Source organism: Podarcis vaucheri (genome assembly GCF_965113315.1).
Source record: "Podarcis vaucheri genome assembly, chromosome: 9".
Classification (NCBI taxonomy): domain Eukaryota; kingdom Metazoa; phylum Chordata; class Lepidosauria; order Squamata; family Lacertidae; genus Podarcis; species Podarcis vaucheri.
The window spans coordinates 777838-799935 of NC_138767.1; the positions used below are offsets into that span (position 1 = coordinate 777838).

General features: G+C 49.2%; 1 protein-coding gene and 1 long non-coding RNA gene across 3 annotated transcripts; both read right to left on the reverse strand.

The window, feature by feature from the left end:
• Positions 1–402: 402 nt before the first annotated feature.
• IDH3B (isocitrate dehydrogenase (NAD(+)) 3 non-catalytic subunit beta) lies at positions 403–21571 on the reverse strand. 2 transcript variants are annotated; one of them, XM_082236593.1, is made up of 12 exons: positions 21471–21570; positions 15536–15613; positions 14357–14455; positions 13776–13896; positions 13368–13428; positions 12466–12598; positions 11000–11133; positions 10001–10103; positions 9591–9737; positions 9383–9477; positions 8863–8923; positions 403–606 (listed from the first exon to the last, which is right to left on the reverse strand). In XM_082236593.1, exons 1-12 carry the CDS (start codon positions 21504–21506, stop codon positions 529–531), a joined length of 1146 nt encoding a protein of 381 aa, XP_082092719.1. In that variant the 5' UTR covers positions 21507–21570; the 3' UTR covers positions 403–528. The 2 variants fall into 2 exon arrangements, with proteins under 2 accessions (XP_082092719.1, XP_082092718.1); XM_082236592.1 differs by lacking the exon at positions 403–606 and adding an exon at positions 5764–6789 and having other exon boundaries at positions 21471–21571.
• On the reverse strand, positions 19014–19674 carry LOC309540196. Its single transcript, XR_014223121.1, has 2 exons — positions 19586–19674; positions 19014–19449 (listed from the first exon to the last, which is right to left on the reverse strand). It is a non-coding gene; the product is annotated as an uncharacterized lncRNA (long non-coding RNA).
• Positions 21572–22098: the final 527 nt, after the last annotated feature.

Below are 22098 nucleotides of genomic sequence, written 5' to 3' on the forward strand. Positions count from 1 at the left end.
CCCAGGAAGGGGGTGTAGCAAAACAAAACGAGATTTGCCCTTCCAAGTAGTGTGGCACATTCTGTTTATTCCATGTCTGTTGTGTATAAAGGTTTGCAGCTGTTGCAGATGCAGCTTGAATAAAGAAGTTTGATATGGGAGGTATATGATTCTGGACAGCTGGTGGGTTTTACTGCCAGCTTCTAAGCCAAGACACTCCACATTCAAGACTCTGGGGTAGCAAACAGTGAGCGTCCCTGGTGCTCCGCTGGCTGACTGCAAGATTTGCAGACTTCAGTTCTTTGCTTATAGCTGCTTTTCACTTGTCAGAGGTAGCTGAACTCCGCGGCCGGCCACTTCTTCCCACTTTCCCCGAAGAGTCCTCCAAGGTCTGCTAGGAGTATTTCATGCACACAGTTCATGGGAGTGTCCACATTCACTTTATTTGTGCAACACTGAGCTAAGCTCACAATAAATAAATTAGCACAAGCAGAAAGCAGCATCATAATTCATTTCTGAGTTCCTTCCCCATGTGTTTCTTGAAAAGCCCTACTCGCTCAGAGCTGTGATAACGGCACGTGTGAAGTCATGGGATGTGGAGTAGCCGCCCATGTCTGGTGTGCGCACCTGTGAAGAGAGATGGGCAAGTTAGCAGAAAAGGCCATTTCTTCCCCCAGAAGAGTCCTTTGTGCAAGAATAATAATGTACCGCTTCCAAAACAAAGTCAATAGGAACAATATATATTTATGGAGGGAGCAATATGTGTTTGTGTCTAGGAATTTAAAAACTACCATATTTATTATGGCAGTGGCTCCAATTAGCTAAGTACTGTGGACCCTTTTTTTAACAAGGCCAAGCCATGGACCCCCAACTTTTGAAAATTGTGGTCTTCATGGTGGTTTTTGTTACGTGGCTTGTGCCATGGGCCTCCTGGGTGGCCACCGACTGGGAACGACTGTATTATGGTATGAACTTGTATGGGTGGCAGTTATCCCAGGGTGGGGTGGAATTGTAAAAAGCAAATTCTGAGGAAAAGGAAATGCCAAACAGTACCAGGTGCCAATGTTAATTATGCAATTGCTAACTACCAAAACAGTGGGTTGCACATAATTGCAAAGAACTTTGAAGATTATAAAATTGCTTTATCACATTAGAATCCTAGCAAAAAATGGCTTGTTTTCCCTGGATCCTAAGTCAAGAGGGAAGAGCTACTGGAAAAATCTTCCAACAGACGATGGGGAGTGACTTGTTCAGGACTGCCATCTGCTGGAGTTTCAAATTAAAAAGATCATGCAACAGAGGGGGGAATTAAGACAGGACCTGAAGCCACACCAATGTGCCCTCATTTCTGTTGCAGATCCCATGATTTACAAACTCTCCTCCCTTCTAGTTTACAGTCTTTAAAATCATATATATATAAATTCTGTGGAATGCTGTGCAGACAGGGAACCAAGGCAAGAGCTGGACCCACTGATCACTAACTGCAACGGATCTGCAGCCTTGCTGCTGCAGGAAAGAGCAAAGCATGGAGGTCTCTTCCTTTCTCTTGAGGCCATTGCTGGCATTCTTATCCTTGACTGCCTGGCCAGCCTTTCAAGCTGTCTAGCCACCCTCCCTTTTTTGTTTTCCAAACTCTTGCTTTCGCCCCCAATTATTTTGGCCTATGGTGCAAAGGGGTGCTAGACGCTCTTTCCAATCTAGGCAAAAACTTCAGTTGTTAGAAGTTGAAGATAAACATGAATGATCAGAAGCAACAGAGACAGAAATAGACTGGTGACATTTCATCTGGTGTTTATTTCGTCTTATCTCTCTCCCGTCCTGCTTTGCTCAGCTCTTTTTATGGAAATAAGTGACTGCATCACAATGGTGGACATTGTTAGAAACTGAGATATGGAAGCCAGGAGCTAAGTGGCACCTTAAAATATGTTCATTCTTCACATGGTCTAGTCCTTCCCCTGCCCACCTTCCCTAATATTTTAAAGAAGGTCTCTTCTCCAGAGTAGCTGGAAGTGGGGAGGCAGAAAAAGGCCCTCTTTTCCTTCCACTCTGCAGGTTTAATCTGAAATCTCAGGTGCAGTACTGCGCCCAGAGCTCAGAAACTGCTTGCACTAATGAAATTTCCTGTCACAAAAGGCACCTAGAACAGTGGGAGTTTTGAACAGTAATTTCCTCTTTTTAAAAAAACTATAATGCAGCTGAGTCCTCCCATTTGATTGCTTTTGCCTGCTCATAAACGGGTCTGGTCAAAGAGGCTCCTTACAGTTCAGCAGCTTGCAGTTTACAATCTTGTAATAAAGACTGTAAACATTTCAAAATGCACAGTAAATTTCTAATTATTGTTTGAACACAAACTGAACTTTTAATATACCAAACATAATTTAATGGTAAACCAAGTTACACATAACATGTTTTATATTCCTAAAGGAACAAAGTGACTTTTGACGTGCACTAACAAACTTGCATATTCTCCATTTCCATTCCCTCCCCCTCCCCCCCCCACAAAACTCTCTAGCAAAGATCTGGTTCTTTTTCAGTGACTTCAGAAGACTTCTCTAAAGCTGTCTGGAGTTGGCGGACAGTACAAAGTCTTGCGGAAATCATTTTTGTGGCCAGTCCTTAATTTACTAGTAATCCATTTGATAGGGTGGCATTTCTGGCATTATATGAAAAACCTCTATTCTCACCATGCTGTCAAGTGCAGCAGCTGTTGCTGTCCTGCCCTCATTGTGTGCTAGTCTCGCCCCCCTACAAAGCCACGAAGCAAAATATGCAAGGACCCTTTTTAAGCAGGTCTGTGAAATAATCTTTTGGTTCTCACCTGACAGCGTTTTTAACCAATGTGTGGTCATATCTGTGAATGATGAGAAAGTTCTTTGGACACCACGAAGTAGGAATCCCTGAGGTCCTAAAGAGATTTTGTCCTTTCTGAGTAGTCTTTGTAATCTCAATTCCCCGCCCGCCCAAATCAGGATTTTTCTTTTCTGTGGCGGGTTTGTCTGAGATCAGGTAATCCCTATAAGTTCCTTTGGAAACTACCACTTAAACAGCAAGTGCAGGTGAATCTTCAATTGTGCGAGGGGAAAACGGCTTCCTCTCAACCGATGGGCAACAGAGCAGAAGCCTCGGGCGCGATAAAGCCCTGCCTGGTACTGTGGATTTCTTTTGCAATTATTGTAAAGTTCCACCGTGTTTCCACAGGACTGTTAGTTGTACCGGGGAAGTTTAAGTTGAGGTCAAGCAGGATACAAGATAAACAGAAAATCCTTGGAAGTAACAAATAGGCTTAGGGGTAGAATAAGGATACGTGGTAGTAAATATTAAGGATTAGAATATTAAAGGAGAAGAGGTTAGTAAATGAAAGGAGTTAATATTATTAGAAATATGACCTTTGAGAACTGTTATAAAGGTGATATAATGAAATTCAGTTAGAGGGGATTCGAGGAAGTCAGTCAACAATGTGATGAAAGTTGGATATTTGAAGAGATCTTTTTTTCTTTCTTGTGTGTTTAGTTTATTGTAGTGTGGTGTGTGTTTTTTCTTTGTTGTGTATTTTGTTATGTTATTTTTGTGAAGAATGTTGAAAAGCAATAAAATTTTTGGAAAAGGAAAAAAAAAGTTGAGGTCAGGCAGGGTCTGGGAGAGGAGCAAAGACGGGAGCGCAATCTGCAAGGATCTGAAGGGCTAGTCCTGCAGAAGCCAGAGCGGAGCCCTTTCTTGTCGCTGCAGAGAAGCACTGGCTGGGAAGGACAAAGCAGGAGATCTTGGCTGAAGGACAGGACGAAGAACAGCTTCCTAAGAGACAGGAGCTGCACCAAAGGGGACCCTCTTCCTTGGGGGGGCGTTAGGCTGTCCTCCGCTGGAGGCGTTGCAGTAGGGGCTGACAGCCATCGTGTCAGGGATCCTGCCATGTGCAGGCAGCAGGGTGCGATAAAAGACCACAAAGGTCCTTCGCCACCCCACAGCTCCTTGTGCCTTACTCACTGCTGTCACACAGGGAGCCAGCATTTCCCTCCTGCTGTCTACAACCCCTTCCCCACCAGCTCAGACCCCGTAAGCACAGACGTGAAGGGAAGACCTTTGCCGCTCACCCCAGGCACAGCACATATACTTACTTTCAGCAAATTGTTCATACTGTACAGGGGTCCCTTGGTTCTCAAACGCCTTGGGACTCAAACACTGCGAACCCGGAAGTGTTCCTGTTTGCGAACTTTCTTCGGAAGCTGAACTCCGTCTTGAGTGTTACGCTGGGGTCTGTCTTTGCTATTTAGTTTGCCTTTTTTGTGTGGCATTTTTGTTATGTTTTTGTGACTGTGTGGAACCCAGTTCAGCTACTAATTGATTGTGTGACTGCAGTACATTGTTGCTTTCATTTTAGGGATCAGTGGTCTCGTTAGATAGTAAAATTCATGTTAAATTGCTGTTTTAGGGGTTGTTTTTAAAAGTCTGGAATGGATTAATCAATTTCCCATTACTTTCTATGGGAAAGCGTGCCTTGGTTTTGGAACAGACTTATGGAATGGATTTTGAGATCCAAAGTACCACTGTACTTATTTGCCATTTCGTGGCCTGTCGCCTGCCTGGGAGAGAGCCCTTTGGAGCTCTTCAGAGCTGCCTCCTGTTTTCCCTGAGTTTCGCTCGCAAGCCTGGCCACCTGGCCTCTGACTCCAGATCAGGGAAACGCCCCCAGGCCCGGCACCATCCTTTGGGCACCCCACTTTTTACTTCTCTCCATTCACCCCTCAGCGCTTCCTGTTCCTTAAGCAGCTGTTCGCTCAGGGGCTTTTGGCCCTCGACTGGGCAAGTGCTGCTAGGAAATCCTGGTCTGCTGCATCTTCCCAATCCTTGTAGAAGCCAGGCTGTCTCTCCTGCTCACTGAGGCGCTCAGAAGGGCAACTTCAGCAGCACTTTCCAGCATTGGTCAGGAGCAGAGGGGGTTAAGCTGACATACTGAGTTTCCTGAATCCCCATTTATTTAAAAATATTTCTATGTCACCTTCCATAAATCCTAAGGTGCTTCACAAAGCACACCGTAGAAGTTCAATTGGCCCATCAGGGAAGAGGCTAAATGAACAGGCATCCCTACAAGCAGGCCAGCCAGCAACATCCTTGGAGCTTAAATGATACCGCTGCAGGACCTGCCTCAGTGAGCAGGAGGGAAAGTCCCCATTGCAAGGGGGGGGGGACTTTTCACAGAAGGTGCACCCCCTCTTTTGCCACTGAAATGCCCTCTCCAGGGAGGCCTGCCAGGCACCCCCCACCATGGCTGTTTCTTTTTTGAACCTCTCACGTGTATAGTTCTAACTTGTGGGAAAATCTAAACTACATGGATGAATTGCTGGTGGTAAGCGTGATGTTCCCTTTCTATTTTAGTGATTACTGCTTTGCTAGCCATGCTATGTATGGTCATGCAATGATGCTGAAGGCGCAGGGTGGACAGCGTGCAAATGAATATGGAGGCAGAGAGAGGAAGCTCTTGTAGGGCGGGAAGAGGACGTCTGCTGTTTCACACGGACATGGAACAAACGCTCGAGCCGGAAAGGGAGAGGGGAGCATCCGTGGGGCTCCGCTGGGGGGCCAAGAGCAGGGAGGGAGGGAGGCAGACCCAGGTGAAGCCTCTGGCTCCTGCCCACCCCAGGGCTGCCAGACCAGTTCCCCACAGCTGGAACTTCTCCAGGGGCCTGGTCTGGAGTCCAGAGGCCCAATGCTCTCCCTCTGGGGTCCACAGCAGAGATGTTGCCAGGAATCAGACACACACAGTCCCAAGGAGGGAGCAGAGCCACTTGGTGCAGAAAATCCGCAACGGTTTTATTCACAATTAATATGGAGTATGATGACAGCTGAGCGCACGTGGGATTCTCTGCCCACACATTCATGCCAACACAGCCAGCTGGCCTCAAAATGAGACAACCCCCATGGGGGTCAAACCACCACCTGACACAGGCACCACAGGCAGATTCCGACAAATCCCTGTGACCTGGATTTCCCTGGGCCTAAAGGTCCATTTGCAGAGACTGGTGCCAGGCTGTCATGATTCTGCAAGGGACCACAGCTGTAACAAAATCTCCTTTTTGCCCTCCCCACCCCTCTCTCTCACGCACAGAGCACTCCTCCTCCTGTGTCAGAACTGCAGGAACCAAGGGTCTAGCCACAAAAGGTACCCTCCTCAGCAGGGTGGGGGGACTGGGACCCTTCCCCACAAAGGTCACAGCATCGCCTGCAGAGCTCAGCTTTGCTGAAAAGGGACTATGGGCAGGAAAAACCTCTTTCCCTTGAAAGGGGGAGCAAGGCCCGTTCCAGCCTGGGCTTCAGTGGGAAGGGGGGTATTTCCACCCAGAAAAAGAGGGGGAATGGGAGGGGGCAGAGCAGCCTGAAGGACCCCAGCCTCTCAAGAGTGCCTGCTTTCAAAACTATGGGCAAGTCTTTGTGGGGGGCTCCAGGGGGAGGCCTGCCTGGGGACCCCAGGCCTGGAGCAGTTCCCAAAGGCTCACAGCACCGAGGAGTGTCCTCAGTTCATCTATGGGACCCATACCCAGGGTTAAGAGATTGGGGGGGCAAGAAAACATTCCCTCCCCAGTAGGGACCGGCCAGCTTCAGATCTGAGACGCAAGGGAGAGCACACCCAGATCTCTTCTGAGACAGGCAGCCCCGAGGGAGGAGGTGTCTGTGGCGCCCATGTGCTGGGGGGGGCCGGGCGGGGAGCAGCCGAGGGCCAGGCCAGCCCTAGGCCCCGTAGTGGGGGTGCAAGTGGTCAATCACAGACTTGACGAAGTCAGAGGTGGTCGAGTAACCGCCCATGTCCTGCGTCCGCACCTACAATCCAACACAGGGAAGGAGGGGAGAGGGAGACAGACATGTGGCTGTGAGATGTGGGAGGGGGGAAACACAACCCCCCCAAAAAAAAAAACAGGGAAGGGGACAGTCCCAAGCTGCACCCAGAGAAAGTGAGAGGCAAAGGGAGACACAGAGACACTCTCACCCCACCGAGGCCACAGACCACAAGACGGCACATCTGTGGACCACAAGACGGTCCACAGAAGGCTCTGAAGAGGGGAGACGACAGGACAAGGGGAACAGCTGGGAGAAGGGGGCAGAAGACACAGGACCCCAGCCCCATTTCCCGCTGGATGCTAGCAAGTACACATGGCTGGCTGTTTGCAGCTGCGAAGAGGGGAGAGGCTCCAAGAACCAGCCGTGCCACAAGCGGCGAGGTCACCCCAAAGGGGTCTTCCTTAGGGGAGTCACAGGGATGGAACAACCACACACACAAGATTCCCAATCAGGTTCTGCGTGAGAGAGAGGCGGCCCTGTCTGTGGCCAGGCCCCAGGGTGGGAGAAGTCTGAGATGGGTTGGGGGCAGGCCCTGTAGTCAATAGTCCCTTCCCTGCCAAGGGAACCTGATCTCTATTCCCAGTTCCACACGGAGAAACTGGCGTCTCTCTGAGAGCTGCGTCCACTGAGCTGCAGTTGCGCTGGTAAATGAGGAGTGGGGGGGGGTGACTTGGGTGCCCAGGTGTTGAGCTCAGCGGGGGAGGCCTGGCTGGTGTGGCTCCCAGGGGGGTGGACTGACCTCCACTCAGAGGGATGTATCCTGGCCCCCACTGGCCAATTTACCCAGGAGGCCTTTGGCTGAGCAGGAGACTTCCCTCCTGCTGCCGCTCTGTGGTGCTGTTTTGTTACTTTGGTCATTTGGGGGGTTTTATTTTAGGGGTTTTTGGTGGGGGCGCAGGAGAGGGCCTTCTGGGGAGCTGGGCTGCCTCCCTCCTTGCTGTCCTTCTGCTGGCTGATGAAGCCTGTTTTGTTCCAACAGGCCTTTGGGAACTGTTTTTTTAAGCAAGGGCTTTTAATTGTGCTGCGCTGTTTTTGCTATCTGTATTTTAAAGGATTTTCAGTGGTGCCCCGCAAGACGAATGCCTTGCAAGACGGAAAACTCGCTAGACGAAAGAGTTTTCTGTTTTGGAGGTGCTTCGCAAAACGAATCTCCTATGGGCTTGCTTCGCAAGACGAAAATGTCTTGCGAGTTCCTGCGGGGTTTTTTTCCTCACCCCCTTTTCTAAGCCGCTAAGCCGCTTATCAGCTGATCCGATAAGCTGATAAGCCGCTAAAAGCCGCTAATAGCGCTAATCTGTCAATGGGCTTGCTTCGCAAGACGAAAAAACCGCTAGACGAAGAGAATCACAGAACGGATTCTTTTCGTCTTGCGAGCACCACTGTAATTTTACGCTGTTTTAATTCTATTATAGTTTGATCACTTTTTAACTTTTACAGTGGTACCTCGGGTGAAGTACTTAATTTGTTCCAGAGGTCCATTCTTAACCTGAAACTGTTCTTAACCTGAAGCACCACTTTAGCTAATAGGGCCTCCTGCTGCTGCCGCCGGAGCACGATTTCTGTTCTCATCCTGAAGCAAAGTTCTTAACCCGAGGTACTATTTCTGGGTTAGCGGAGTCTGGAACCTGAAGCGTCTGGAACCCGAGGTACCACTGTATATGTTTTTTGCTTTTTGTATTTTATTTGTGCTGCTTTAATTTGTGTAAGCTGCCTTAAGTCCTGCGCTGAGGAAAAGGAGGGGTATAAATAAATATAATAATAATAATTTGAAAATAATTTTAAGTAGGATATTTTTGTAATCCACCCGGGCACCATTTGATGAAAGGTGAGCTCTAAGTACAAACAAGCCCCAATGGCCTCCTCCTCCTGGGGGAGTGAGTCAGCTGCCCTGGCAAATTCTGCCCCCCCCTTCTCTCCTTGGCCTGAACTCCCCCCCAACTGCCCCAACAGAACCTGCCAGCCGGAACTGGGCACAACACGGAGGGAAGAGAAGTAGAGACGGGTTCAGCTCACAGCAGAAAGGAAAGGACAGAAATCAGACAGCTCAATACTCACTTTGCCAACTTTGATCACCTTCCTCACGGCGTCCGAGATCATGGTGGAGTGGTATTCCAGGCTAGACAGGGGAGGAGAAAGAGGAGGCTGTCACGAGGAGTAATAACCCTCTGAGGTAGGCCACCCCGGCCATCACCTCTTCATAGCTATCAACCCTTCCCTTTTCTGGCAGGGAATCCTATTCGGAATAAGGGAATTTCCCTTTAAAAAAGGGAAATGTTGACAGCTATGCACCTCTTTAATCTTCTACCCTTGGGCAGGAGATATAGAAGTATAATCAGCCGTGCCAACAGGCTAAAAAACAGCTTTTGTCTGGGGGCTGTTAGGCTGTTGAACGGAAAATAACACCGTGAAATTGATTTGCGAGGTGGTGTGTTGTTTGAAAAGCACAGAGTGCAATGAGACTGAGTGTTGTGGGGAAGAGAGGCTCATTTAATGTCACTGTACACAGGTTGCACAATGACAATGAAGGTGGTATTATTATTCCCCACCCTCTTGCCACTCAGCCCAGGGAACTCACTTGAGATGCCTCAACATGTTGGCCGAGGAAAGCAGCATGGCTGTGGGGTTGGCGATGTTTCTCCCCACAGCCTGAGCAAAGGGGTGGCGGGCGCCCTGGAAGGAAGGAGAGAAAGGGGGAAATGCTCTCAGACACGTTGTGCCGCCCAGCTTCCCCTGAAGCCCCTGGGACGGAGGGAGGGCGAACCCGGCCCCGATCAGCTCCTCACCATCTCAAAGACGGCGTATTCAGCACTGTAGCTCTCTCCAGGAACCACGCCGGCCCCACCCACCAGGCCGGCCGCCAGGTTGTCGATGATGTTGCCGTACAAGTTGGGCATGACCAAGACGTCAAACTGGTAAGGGTTTTGCACCAGCTGGAAGGAAGACACGGCACACCATCGCACGTGGAATCGCGGCAGGAAGCACCCTCCCGTCATGCCAGTCTCACGGGCAGCTCACGGTTTTGTGCCAGGAGGGGGTGAGGCCGCCCAGCAACCGAGACTTGCAGGGGCACACTGCCAACGCTGGGGGACTCCTCTGGCAACCCACAAGCCTGGGCAGAGGGGCAAGGGTCCCCAGGGGAACGTATCTGCTGAAGGAGGCAGCGGGGAGGGAGGGGCCAAGGGGCGTGGCCTACCTGCATGCAGCAGTTGTCTATGATCATGGTGTCAAATTTAATCTTGGGATACAACTCGGACACCTCTTTGCAGCAGCGCAGGAAAAGCCCATCGCCCAGTTTCCTGAGAGAGAGAGAGAAGGCAGTCTGAAATTCTGGGCGCTGTCCCAAGGGAAGTGGGCAAGGTAGAAACAGGAGACAGACTTGGGGCGGGATTCAAGGAAGGCTGACCCACTGCCTTGCCCCACCCTCCGGCCCTGGGAGTCCACAAAAGGGAGCTGTTCCTGGAGGAAGAACTGTGAGGGGAGAGACTCCCTCAGGCAAGGCCTCCTTCCACCTGCCTTGCCCCACCCTCCGCTTCTCAATTTGTATTGTATTGTTTTATTGATTATATTGTTTTGTATTGTTTTGTATTATATTATACAAATTGTGTTGTTTTGTATTATATTATACAAATTGTGTTGTTTTGTATTATATTATATTATATTGATTGTATTGTTTTACTGATTATAGTTTAGATATTATTGTAACTGTTGGGTGGGTTTCTGTTTAACTTTTAAATGTTGATATTATTATTTTATACTATTCTAATTGATTGTGGAATGTTACTTTTTTGATGTAGGCTGCCTATTTTAAAGTTATGTTTTATTATCACATTTTTGTATTGCGTTAGATTGTTATAAGATGTACATTTTTTGTTTCTTCAACTTGTAAACCGCCTTGAGTATTGTAAGATAGAAAGGAGATATACAAATTGAAAATGATGATGATGATGAAAGTAAGGAGCATGTCCAAGTTAGGCCATTCATCTCAACAGGCCGGCCACTTCGTTCCATGGAACTGACTCTGTCACCAAGGGCCACAGAGCAGCCGTTCAGCATCTGTAAGAACCTGACCCCTTCGTGTGGCAGCACAAACACTTGGGAACCCCCTGGGTGTTGAGATGGGGACTGGGGGTCAGGAACAGGAAAGGGAGCCCCCAGCCAGCCGGCCCCCGCCCTCCCGCTGCTCCCCACTCACATGATGTTGGCTTTGTGGACGGCTGTGACCTTGGAGCGCCCTTTCTTGGTGGCAAAGTCAAAGGCAAACTTGGCAATGCGCTGCGACTTGGCCCGCGTGATGATCTTCATGCACTCGATGACACCCTTGGCACTCTGAGCACAGAGGGGGCACAAGCAGCACAAGCCACATGAAGGAAGGCTTTGCCCCCACCAAGGCCCCCGCCCCTTTCAAGCGTCAGGCCTCCTGGGCTTTGCTCAGAGACTGCCTCCACCTGGCTCTTCCTCCTCACCCGCCCCCTCCTGCCCAAGAACTCTTTCCTTTCAAACTTTATAACTTTAAGAACTGGTGCCCGGGTTTGCTTGTTTTCCTCATCCCATCCCAACCCATTTCCTTTTGTGCGGCGTCTTTTAGAATGTAAGCCTGCAAGCAGAGGTTGTCTTGTACATCAACGTTCTTAGGCAAGTTGCCCTTAGAGCTAAATGAACCTGCTTAGCATGAATGAATGAATCTGAAGCAAGCAGAGCCAAGGGGAGAAGCCCCGCACCAGAGGGGTGTACAGTTAAGCAGACTGGCTCCTATCCTACTAGAAAACTGCTTTGCCTGTTCCCCTTCCGACCCCCATCCCAAAGGTTCACACAAGCTTTGTCTCCTCCCCACTCCCCATTTTACTGTGGGGGCTGTCAGTGTACACAGCCTTTCGCTCCCGACCCCATCACCAAACGTGACGTTAGAAATGTCCTTCCCATTCACACAGTGGCTCTCACACTCCCTGCATCTCGCTCAATTGTGTAACTTTAGGCAAACTGCAGGATCAGCACGGCCAGGAACAGAAGCCCTCCCAGCAGATGCCAAACAGATATCATAATTTATGATAATAATTTATTATTTATACCCAGCCACTCTGGGTGGCTTCCAACAAAGTACTAAAATACAGTGGTCTGTTAAACATTAAAAGCTTTCCTAAACAGGGCTGCCTTCAGATGTCTTCTAAAAGTCTGGTAGTTGTTTTTCTCTTTGACATCTGATGGGAGAGCATTCCACAAGACGGGCGCCACTACCAAGAAGGCCCTCTGCCTGGTTCCCTGTAACCTCACTTCTCGCAGTGAGGGAACCGCCAGAAGGCCCTCAGAGCTGGACCTCAGAGTCCAGGCAGAATGATGGGGGTGGAGACGCTCCTTCAGGTATACTGGACCGAGGCCGTTTAGGGCTTTCAAGGTCAGCACCAACACTCTGAATTGTGCTTGGAAATGTCCTGGGAGCCAATGTAGATCTTTCAAGACCAGTGTTATGGGGTCTTGAAAGATCTATGAGCTATGTGCTTTTCAAAAGACACCTGAAGACAGCCCTGTTCAGGGAAGTGATGCTGTATAGTGTTTTGACTCTCTTTTGTCAGAAGCTGCCCAGAGTGGCTGGGGTCACCCAGCAAGATAGGTGGCATGTAAATTATATATATTTATTTTCATTACTGTATTGGCAGCACTCACCTCGTGCTCCAGGGAGCTGTACTCGCCCTCCGTCTGCTCACGGATGATCACCAGGTCCAGGTTGTTGTGCCGCGTTTTGTAGCCGGGCAGGCTGTTCACACGGACCACGTTGGCAAAGAGGTCCAGCTTGCGCCTGGAAGAGGGAAGCCAGAGTTACGGAGAAAACCTGCCACCACCACCATTTTAAAGTGCTGTCTCAACACCAGCCGGCCCCACATCCTCCAACTCAATCTGCCCCCACGGCTGCTCATTCAATTCTGTCTGTTCAGTCACCGTGATGGGCTGGACCAGCAATAAATAATGATGATGATGATGATGATGATGATGATGATAATAATAAATAAAATAAATAAAAATAATAATAAAAGTATGCCGCCCACTCTGGGCGACTACCAACAAAATCTAAAGCCATCACACATTAAAACCTTCCCTATCCAGGGCTGCCTTGAATAAGGCAAAGGCACCTGAGTCGTGGCTTTCCCCTCACCTGTCTGCCCCCGTACGTGATCTACCTCGCCCCTCTGAAACGCGTTTAAGCCACGCTCCTTGGAGTGCAGCAAGACTGGTACCAGAAACTTCATTGGTAACTAACTCTCATTTCGCTTTGCATTTAGGTATTTAAGGCTAGACGGATTGGTGGGTTGTTGTTTTTTTGCAGTGTGTAGTATTATTCTGTTTGCTAAATTGTTGGTTTTTGTCATTTTTTAATATACCGACATGCTTCTCATTTTGATATTTTGGATGTTTGCTGCTTTGGGCACAGCTCATTGTGGAAAAGCAGCAGATAGGGAAACACACCCTTTCCATCCTTTCAGATGACAGCAAATTGGATGCCTTTAGCTGGATGGTGGCGGCATTTGAAGTTTATCTAGTCTCCCCGGTGCAAGGCTGCCGAAACTTACCTGAGCCTCATGTCGTAGGAGGCCAGTTCCCCTTTGTATTCCATGGGGGTGTGGATCTTTCCTGCAATGGCGAGAGACAGTGAGAAAAGACCCCAGCCCTCTGCAGAGGAGAGCCACGGGGTGATAAGGGGATGGGAGCCCCCATGAAGGTGCTATTGGCAGCCCAGAGAAAGCCGTCTCCTTGCAAGATGTAAGCCACTTCCCCATGGCCCGGATCAGGCATAGGCAAACTCTGGGACTACAATTCCCATTATCCCTAGCTAACAGGACCAGTGGCCAGGGATGATGGGAACTGTAGTCCCAAACATTTGGAAGGCCGAGTTTGCCTATGCCTGGCCCAGATGCCCGCCATGGGCCTCTAAGGCGTATGAAGGAAGCCTTGCCCACCACCTTCCCCTCACGCCGTACCCATGAGGGCCACTTTGCTCTTGTCCATGGAGCCAAGGACTTGATCCAGGATCTCCTCTGAAGCCATGTTCTGCACCTCACTCAGGTGGTGCTCATCAAACTGCACAGGGACACCAGCCGCCTGCAGAAACACACAGGAGGGGAGAAAGTGGGGTGCCGTGCTGCTGGGTCACATGGCCAGGGTGGGCCCCTTCTGCCCCTGGAGATCTCTGACTTCCACGTGGTCGCCCCATGCAGAAGAAAGCAGGGAACCCCTCTCCGCCTCTTGCAAGGAATGTCACATGCGGAAAGGGAATCCTGTCGAGGTGCGGGGGCACTGCGAAGCACCCATACTGGCTGTCACAGGCACCCCCAAGGATGAGCCAAGCCAGGAGAGATTTTCCCCAGCAACCCTGGGCTTGGGACTCTGATCTGAGCCCCACTGTCTTGACCTGAGGACCAGACCTTGGGGCTTGACAACACAGATGCCACGGCTTAATTCAGGGCAAGAGACTGGAGCGTCTCAGCCAGCCAGCCAGCCCTTTGCCTCCTCCCCACAGCCAAGCTCTTGAGAAATCGCCAAGCGAAGCAAGCGCTCTTACCTTGAAGACTTCCTTGACGGAGTGCATGAGCTCAGGCCCCACGCCATCCCCTGGGATCATGGTGACGGGGAACACCCCCTCCGAGCTGAAGCTCTCCGCCTAGAAGAGGAGAGCACAGAGTCACACCCAGCCTGATCCTCAGAGCAAGGGGAGCAGATCTGGTTTTTACTCCCCATCCTTTAGAAGAGGTTAAAAAAAAAAAAACAACCATCTAAACTGGGGGATATTATGCAAATCAGATATACAGCTTAATGAGCACCCTGGCAGGAGCTGAACTGATTTATCTCTTTTTAATGAAAACTTAGTCATAGAACTGTCACACCAAGGGTCATCTGGTCCAGCCCCCCACAATGTAATATAATACTAATACTAATACTAATACTAATACTAATACTAATAATAATAATAATAATAATAATTTATACCCCACCCATCTGGCTGAGTTTCCCCAGCCACTCTGGGCAGCTCCCAATCGAGTATTAAAAACAATACAGCATTAAACATTAAAAACTTCCCTAAACAGGGCTGCCTTCAGATGCCTTTTAAAAATAGGATAGCTGCTTATTTCCTTGACATCTCATGTGTGGTGGTCACGTGGGATCATAGCAATCCAACCTGACCACCACATGATGGGAGGACGTTCCACAGGGCGGGCGCCACCACCAAGAAGGCCCTCTGTCTGGTTTCCTGTAACCTCACTTCTTGCAATGAGGGTACTGCCGGAATGCCCTTGGAGCTGGACCTCAGTGTCCGGGTAGTACGATGGAGGTGGAGACACTCCTTCAGGTATACTGCGCTTGAAAGGCCATTTAGGGCTTGAAAGGTCAGCACCAACACTTTGAATTGTGCTCGGAAACGTACTGGCAGCCAATACAGATCTCTCAGGACCAGTGTTATGTGGTCCCAGCGGCCGCTCCCAGTCCCCCGGCTGAATTTTTAAAAAGAACTTTAGGAAAAAAGCACTGCACATACATTGGTGGCCCTTACAACAACCCTGTGAGGTATGACAGTATTTTTAGCCTCCTTTTGCAGATGAACTACAGCTCTCTTAACATTTCGTACACTGCTTCAGATGTTGGTTGCAACACAGAACTGTGACATAGAAATGCCATCAATAAACAGAGGAAGCCTGGAGCTGGAAGAAGGGAGAGCATCTGCAAGAGAGAGGAGGAGCCTTACCTTGGCTGGCTTCTGCAGAACTGCAGCTGAAGTGCTGAGGCTCCTCCATGCCCCACAGCTCTGAGACAGCAGAAGACTCTGCAATGGAAAAGGAATTATTATTATTATTATTATTATTATTATTATTATTATTATTAATTTCTTCCCTGCCCATCTGGCTGTTTCCCCAGCCACTCTCGGAAGCTTCCAACAAAAGATTAAAAATACAGTGGTGCCCCGCAAGACGAATGCCTCGCAAGATGGAAAACCCGCTAGACGAAAGGGCTTTCCGTTTTGGAGGTGCTTTGCAAAACGAATTTCCTATGGGCTTGCTTCGCAAGACGAAAATGTCTTGTGAGTTCCTGCGGGGTTTTTTTCCTCCCCCCCCCTTTCCCCCAAGCCGCTAAGCCGCTTAACAGCTGATCCGCTAAGCCGCTTATCAGCTGATCCGCTAAGCCGCTTAACAGCTGATCCACTAAGCCGCTTATCAGCTGATCTGCTAAACCGCTTATCAGCTGATCCGCTAAGCCCGCTAAGCCGCTAATAGCGCTAATCCGCTAATGGGCTTGCTTCGCAAGACGAAAAAACCGCAAGACGAAGAGACTCGCGGAACGGATTCTTTTCGTCTTGCGAGGCACCACTGTACACTAAAACATCAGTCATTAAAAACTTCCCTAAACAGGGCTGCCTTCAGATGTCTTCTAAAAATCAGATAGTTGTTTATTTCCTTGACACCACCGAGAAAGCCCTCTGCCTGGTTCCCTGTAACCTCAATACTCGCAGCGAGGGAACCGCCAGAAGGCCCTCGGAGCTGGACCTCCGTGTCCGGGCTGAACAATGGGAGTAGAGTCGCTCCTTCAGGTATACTGGGCCAAGGCCGTTTAGGGCTTTAAACAGGCTCTAGCTTCTGATATAAGGAGCTGATCCCATATAAGCAAGGCTCAACCTCTAGCTTTACTCCTTAGGCTTTACTAAGGCAGAAATAACATTGAATTAAACACATGCCTGGCGTGCTCTGGTCCAGGGGGTCACGAAGAGTCGGACACGACTAAACGACTAAACAACAACAACAAACACATTCGAAACCATCCAAGTCAGTGGCCACCAGTACATCTTGTGACAGTGAGTTAGTGGACTATGCTGAAATGGCAAAACTAACTGGAAAGCTCAGAAATCAAGATGATTTGTAAATCAAGAAAATCTTTAATAAAAAAAGGAAAAGAAATCAAGATGGTAAGAAATTTTTAAAAGAATGGGAAATGTTTATTATGTACAGTGGACGCTCAGGTTGCGAATGTGATCTGTGTGGGAAGCACATTCGCAACCCTCAGCGTTCACAACCCACAGCGCTGGGTCTGCACACGCAAGGGTTGCGATTTGGCACTTCTGTGCAAAGCGCGATCTAGCGCTTCTGCGCATGCGCAAGAACCAAAACCAGGAAGTAACCGTTTCAGTACTTCCGGGTTCGGTGCGGTGCGCAACCCGAAATCGCGCAACCTGGAGCGTCTGTAACCCGAGGTATGACTGTATTTGCAAAAGTATTGTAAACAGGTTAATACACTGGCAGGATTTTAACAACACTTGTAATTTTACAATTAATACAGGAAATTTGAGGTAGAAAAAATAATTTGGAGTATAGTTTGGATTTGATACCCCTCTTTATCACTCCCCTTCAGGAGTCTCAAAGTGGCTCACATTCTCCTTTCCCTTCCTCCCCCACAACAAACACTCTGTGAGATGAGTGGGGCTGAGAGACTTCAGAGAAGTGTGACCTGCCCAAGGTCACCCAGCAGCTGCATGTGGAGGAGCAGAGAATTGAACCTGGATCACCAGATTACGAGTCTACCGCTCTTAACCACTATACCACACTTGGATCTCATGCAGTTGAAAAGGGAATTTAAGGAAGGGGGGGAATCATGGGATTCAGAGAATCCCATTTTATGGATTTGATATTGTTGTTGTGTATAAGCTTCTTTGTTTGTGGTTGTTGCTGTGTTTGTTGTTTGCTTTTTTGTTGAAAATATAATAAAAATATTATAAAAATAAAAATAATCTTGTGACAGTGAATTCCACAGGTCAGAATGGGGAACCTTTGGCCCTCCAGATGTTGCTGGACCCCCAACTCCCACCAGCCCCAGTCACTATGTTAACTATCTTTCAATTCCTGGCAGGAAGCCTTATTTTAGATTTGCACTGATTGCAGATTTACAACTGGGCCAAGTTCAAGGTGCTATTGTTAGTACCGTATTTTTCGCTCTATAACATGCAGGTTTTTTCTCCTAAAAAGGAAGGGGAAATGTCTGTGCGTGTTATGGAGCGAATGTGTGGTCCCTGGAGCCGAAAAATGAGGCAAAAATCAAACCGCGCTTCAGGGAGAAGGGAAGCCTGAAGAGAGGAAGTGGCAGCTTTCCTGCATTCTGCCTCAGGGTCTTACTGCCCGCCCTCTCTGTTTCCTTGCTGTGTTTGCTCAAACGGAACAAAGAGCAGGGGAAGCCCCTCCCCTCCAGGCAAGTAGAGGGGAAAGCAGAGCGTCCGTCCTTCTATCCTCTCCCTGCTCCGGAGGAACAATGTTTGTGAAGGGAAGAGAGATTACAGGTTCGGCTTAAAATTCTGATTTGACTTCCTGCTTTTTGTTTTTGGAGACACACAGCATTCAAATATGCTTTCTTCCATTTAAAGAGGGAGAGAGAGAGAGAGAGCACACGCTGGCTGGCTTGTGTGGGTGGGTGGGGGGGAACTTTTGCCTTCCTTTCCTCACGTTATAGCCCTCTCCTGCATTCTTAGCCTTCTGTGTTTTTCCTTCCCTCCCCACTTAAAATGTGGTTAAAAAGCATGGATCCACATGGATCCTCAGGATCTTTGCATTGGGTCGCCCCAAATTCACCATCAGAGCACACAGCATGTCCATGGCTACAGCCTGCCCCCCCCCCAAAAAAAAATCACGCACCCACTGTTGCCTGGGGCTGCAATGGTGCAAAAACGTGGTTACAAAGCATGGATCCTCAGGATTTTTGCATTGGGTCACCCCAAATTCACCATCAGATCACATGTCTGTGGCCACAGCATGAAGCACAAAAATGATACGTCCACTGTTTCATTCAGAATATTTTTTCCCTTGTTTTCCTCCTCTAAAAACGATGTGCGTGTTATGGTCAGGTGCGTGTTATAGAGCGAAAAATACGGTATTTAAAGCTCTTAAGAACTGGGAACTAGCTGACCTAGAAGATCACCTTAGCGCAACTGCTTCAGTCGGTGGAATCAGCACTGCTGCAAGTGTCACATAACAGCCGTTCTGCACTTGTAAGAACTAATTCCTCTAGTGTGGCAGCACCTGCACTGTGGAACTCCCTGCCGGTTGACACCAAGCAGACACCTTCCCTGCTAAAAAGATTCTTGCTTAGACAAGGCTACTCAGGTGCTTAGAAAGTGGGTGCGAATTTTAACACATCTCAGTATTTTAACTTCTTGTGCGTTTTAAGCTACTGTAATTTTTTCTTGATGATGATTTTCTTTTTTCATCTTTTCACAAACGTATTTGAGGTGTTTTTCTTACAATCAAGCCACGTACACATTTTATGAAATAAATAATTCTAGAGACAAGCTTCTTCCTGAAAGGCTGCCGTTTTCACAAGTTCTTTGGGGGTACGCAGCGCTGGGGCCCAGGCACCTCCTCATGTGCCAGCCATCCCTGGGGCTCCCTGCCCAGGAAGACTCGGAAGGCAAACTCCTTGAGGCGGGGGTCTCTCTTGGGGGCCCTGGCTGCTGTTGGACTACAACTCCCATCATCCAGCGCTTGCAGGACCAGTGGGGAGGGATGCTGGGAGTTGTAGTCCAACAACAGCCGGGGACCCATGTCAGACTAGGACCTGGGGGAGACCAGGGTTCAAATCCCTTGGCCATTAAGCCAAGGGGTGACATTGGGGGCCCATCGCCACCTCTCAGCCTGACCCTCCCTGGCAGGGCTGTTGTGGGCATTGAGTGGCTTCCAGGACCTGGGGAGACCAGGGTTCAAATCCTGCCCCTGCATGTCCACAAAGCCCACTGGGTGTGACCTTGGGGGCCCATCGCCACCTCTCAGCCTGACCCTCCCTGGCAGGGCTGTTGTGGTGGGCATTGTACACCCTTGTGCAAATTAACTGAAACAAAGCAGGTTTTCTATCGTAACCCCGTACAGTCATACCTCGGGTTAAAGTTGCTTCAGGTTGGGCATTTTCGGGTTGTGCTCCTTGGCGACCCGGAAGTAATGGAACGCATCACTTCCGGGTTTCGCCGCTCACACATGCGCAGACACTCAAAATGACGTCACATGCATGCACAGGCGCAGCATACCGCGAACCGCACAGATGCAGGTTGGGTTTGCTTCAGGATGCGAACGGGGCTCCGGAATGGATCCCGTTCGCATCCAGAGGTACCACTGTACTCAAAACAAACATGAAAATTCATTATGGTGTCGGAAGCCTGCAGCCAATAGAAGGAATGATGCGCTCGCCACAATATACTGAGGTTCTACGAAAGAGAGTTATTCCAGAGCTGGAAAAGAGGTATCCTGACGGTACTGGGAATACGGCAGCAGGACCTAGTCCGCTGTCACACATTGAAAGTGGGGAAGAAATTCAGGACAAAGCAGCAAATACAGGTACTTGATTGGCCAGGGAATTCCCTGGATGTCAATCCCATTGAGAATTTGTGGGCTACTTGAGTTGTGATGGATTTATGTTGTAAATAAAATAAAAATAAATAAAAATAAAAAAGAGAATTTGTGGTCTATATGCAAAAGTCGCCTCCATGCTGTAGACTGTACGACTATGGAGGGATCCGAAAATGAACAGGAACCATTCAAAACTAGTTACAGGTAGGTAGCCGTGTTGGTCTGCCATAGTCGGGGGGGGGGAGATTCCTTCCAGTAGCACCTTAGAGACCAATTAAGTTTGTTATCGGTATGAGCTTTCGTGTGCATGCACACTTCTCCACATACACAGGTATCTGAAGAATACCTGTGTATGTGAAGAAGTGTGTATGCACACGAAAGCTCATACTGATAACTAATTTAGTTGGTCTCTAAGGTGCTAATGGAAGGGTTTTGTTTGTTTGTTTGTTTGAAACTAGTTAGACTCCATAACAAACCATTGTCAAATGCTGCTTAAGAATAGAGGGGATCGTATCCGTGACAAATGTATGTATACAGTGGTACCTCGGGTTAAGTACAGTCATGCCTCCGGTTGAATGTGCTTTGGGTTGAGCGCGTTAAAGTTGCGCTCTGCGGCAACCCAGAAGTAATGGAGCGCGTTACTTCCAGGTTTCACCGCTCATTTTGAGCGTCTGCGCATGCGTGGAAGCGGCAAAATTCGACTGTGCATGCGCAGACGCGCCGTCATGGCTTATGTTGCGTTCAGGATGTGAACGGGGCTCTGGAACAGATCCTGTTCACATCCCGAGGTACCACTGTACTTAATTTGTTCCGGAGGTCTGTTCTTAACCTGAAGCACCACTTTAGCTAATGGGGCCTCCTGCTGCCGCTGCGAAGTCACAGCGCTATTTCTGTTCTCATCCTGAAGCAAAGTTCTTAACCCAAGGTACTATTTCTGGGTTAGCGGAGTCTGTAACCTGAAGCGTCTGTAACCTGAAGCGTCTGTAACTCGAGGTACCACTGTATGTGAGTTTTGTACAACAATAAGCACATTGTTTGTTCCATTAATTGTTTGTTTCAGCTAATTTCCCCCAGGGTGTCGGGGGAGGGGGAGAGAGGACGACGGGGGGTGGAAATGCCCCCGAGGCAGCGAACAGCCCCCCAGGGTCGCCCCTCGCCCTGCGGGGGGGCTGAGGCTGACAGAGGAGGAGCAGGGGGGCAATTCCAGAGGGGCGGGGGGGGCTCAGCCCCTCCTGCCAAAGGGCGCCTCCCAGAGATCCCTCCCTCTCCGTCGGCGCCCCCCCCCCCCGTCCGCTCCCCTTCACTCACCCTGGCAACCGCCCGGACACCGCTGAGCGCCGCCATCTTGCCGCCCCACAATGCTCCGCGGCCCGGAAGGAGGGCGCCATCATCGAGGGAGCGCGGGCAGAGCGGCGCCAAGGTTCCGGTTCCGGAATCCCTACCTGCCTTGGAAGCCTGACATCCCGCGCATGCGCACACCTGTGCGCCTCGTGCCCAGCCTGAGACAGGAGCCATAGATCTAGATCTATAGATATCATATTATACATATTATATATTATATATTATATAATTATCTCTCTGTGTATTATTGTTGTTGTTGTTGTTGTTGTTGTTATTATTATTATCTTTTATGCCTCTGTGTCATAAAAATGCACATTATTCCTTCCTGTAGCAAGAAAGCCTTGCAATAAAATCCCTACCAAACAGGTTGAAATCCGAAGTTCATCTGCCTCTGTGGAAAGATGAATTCTTGATGGCCTGGAATAAAAAGAAAGTTGTCTGCCCGGCAGGCGTCCCCTGCCAAATCTCCAGTGGCAGGGAGTTCCACAGGACACGAAAGGCCCAATCTCTCCAACTGGGGCAGGCAAGGAGCCAGGAGCTCTGGGGCTCCTCTGAGCCCGAGGGGGAGCTCTGCAGGGAGCCAGAGAGACAACCC

Coding starts and splice junctions, on each gene's coding strand:
- IDH3B (XM_082236592.1), bottom strand. CDS start 21,506: ATGGCGGCGCTCAGCGGTGTCCGGGCGGTTGCCAGG. Junction 14,456..15,535: donor TTCTGCAGAAGCCAGCCAAG/GTAAGGCTCCTC, acceptor CTCCTCTTCTAG/GCGGAGAGCTTCAGCTCGGA. Junction 9,478..9,590: donor AATACGCCGTCTTTGAGATG/GTGAGGAGCTGA, acceptor CCTTCCTTCCAG/GGCGCCCGCCACCCCTTTGC.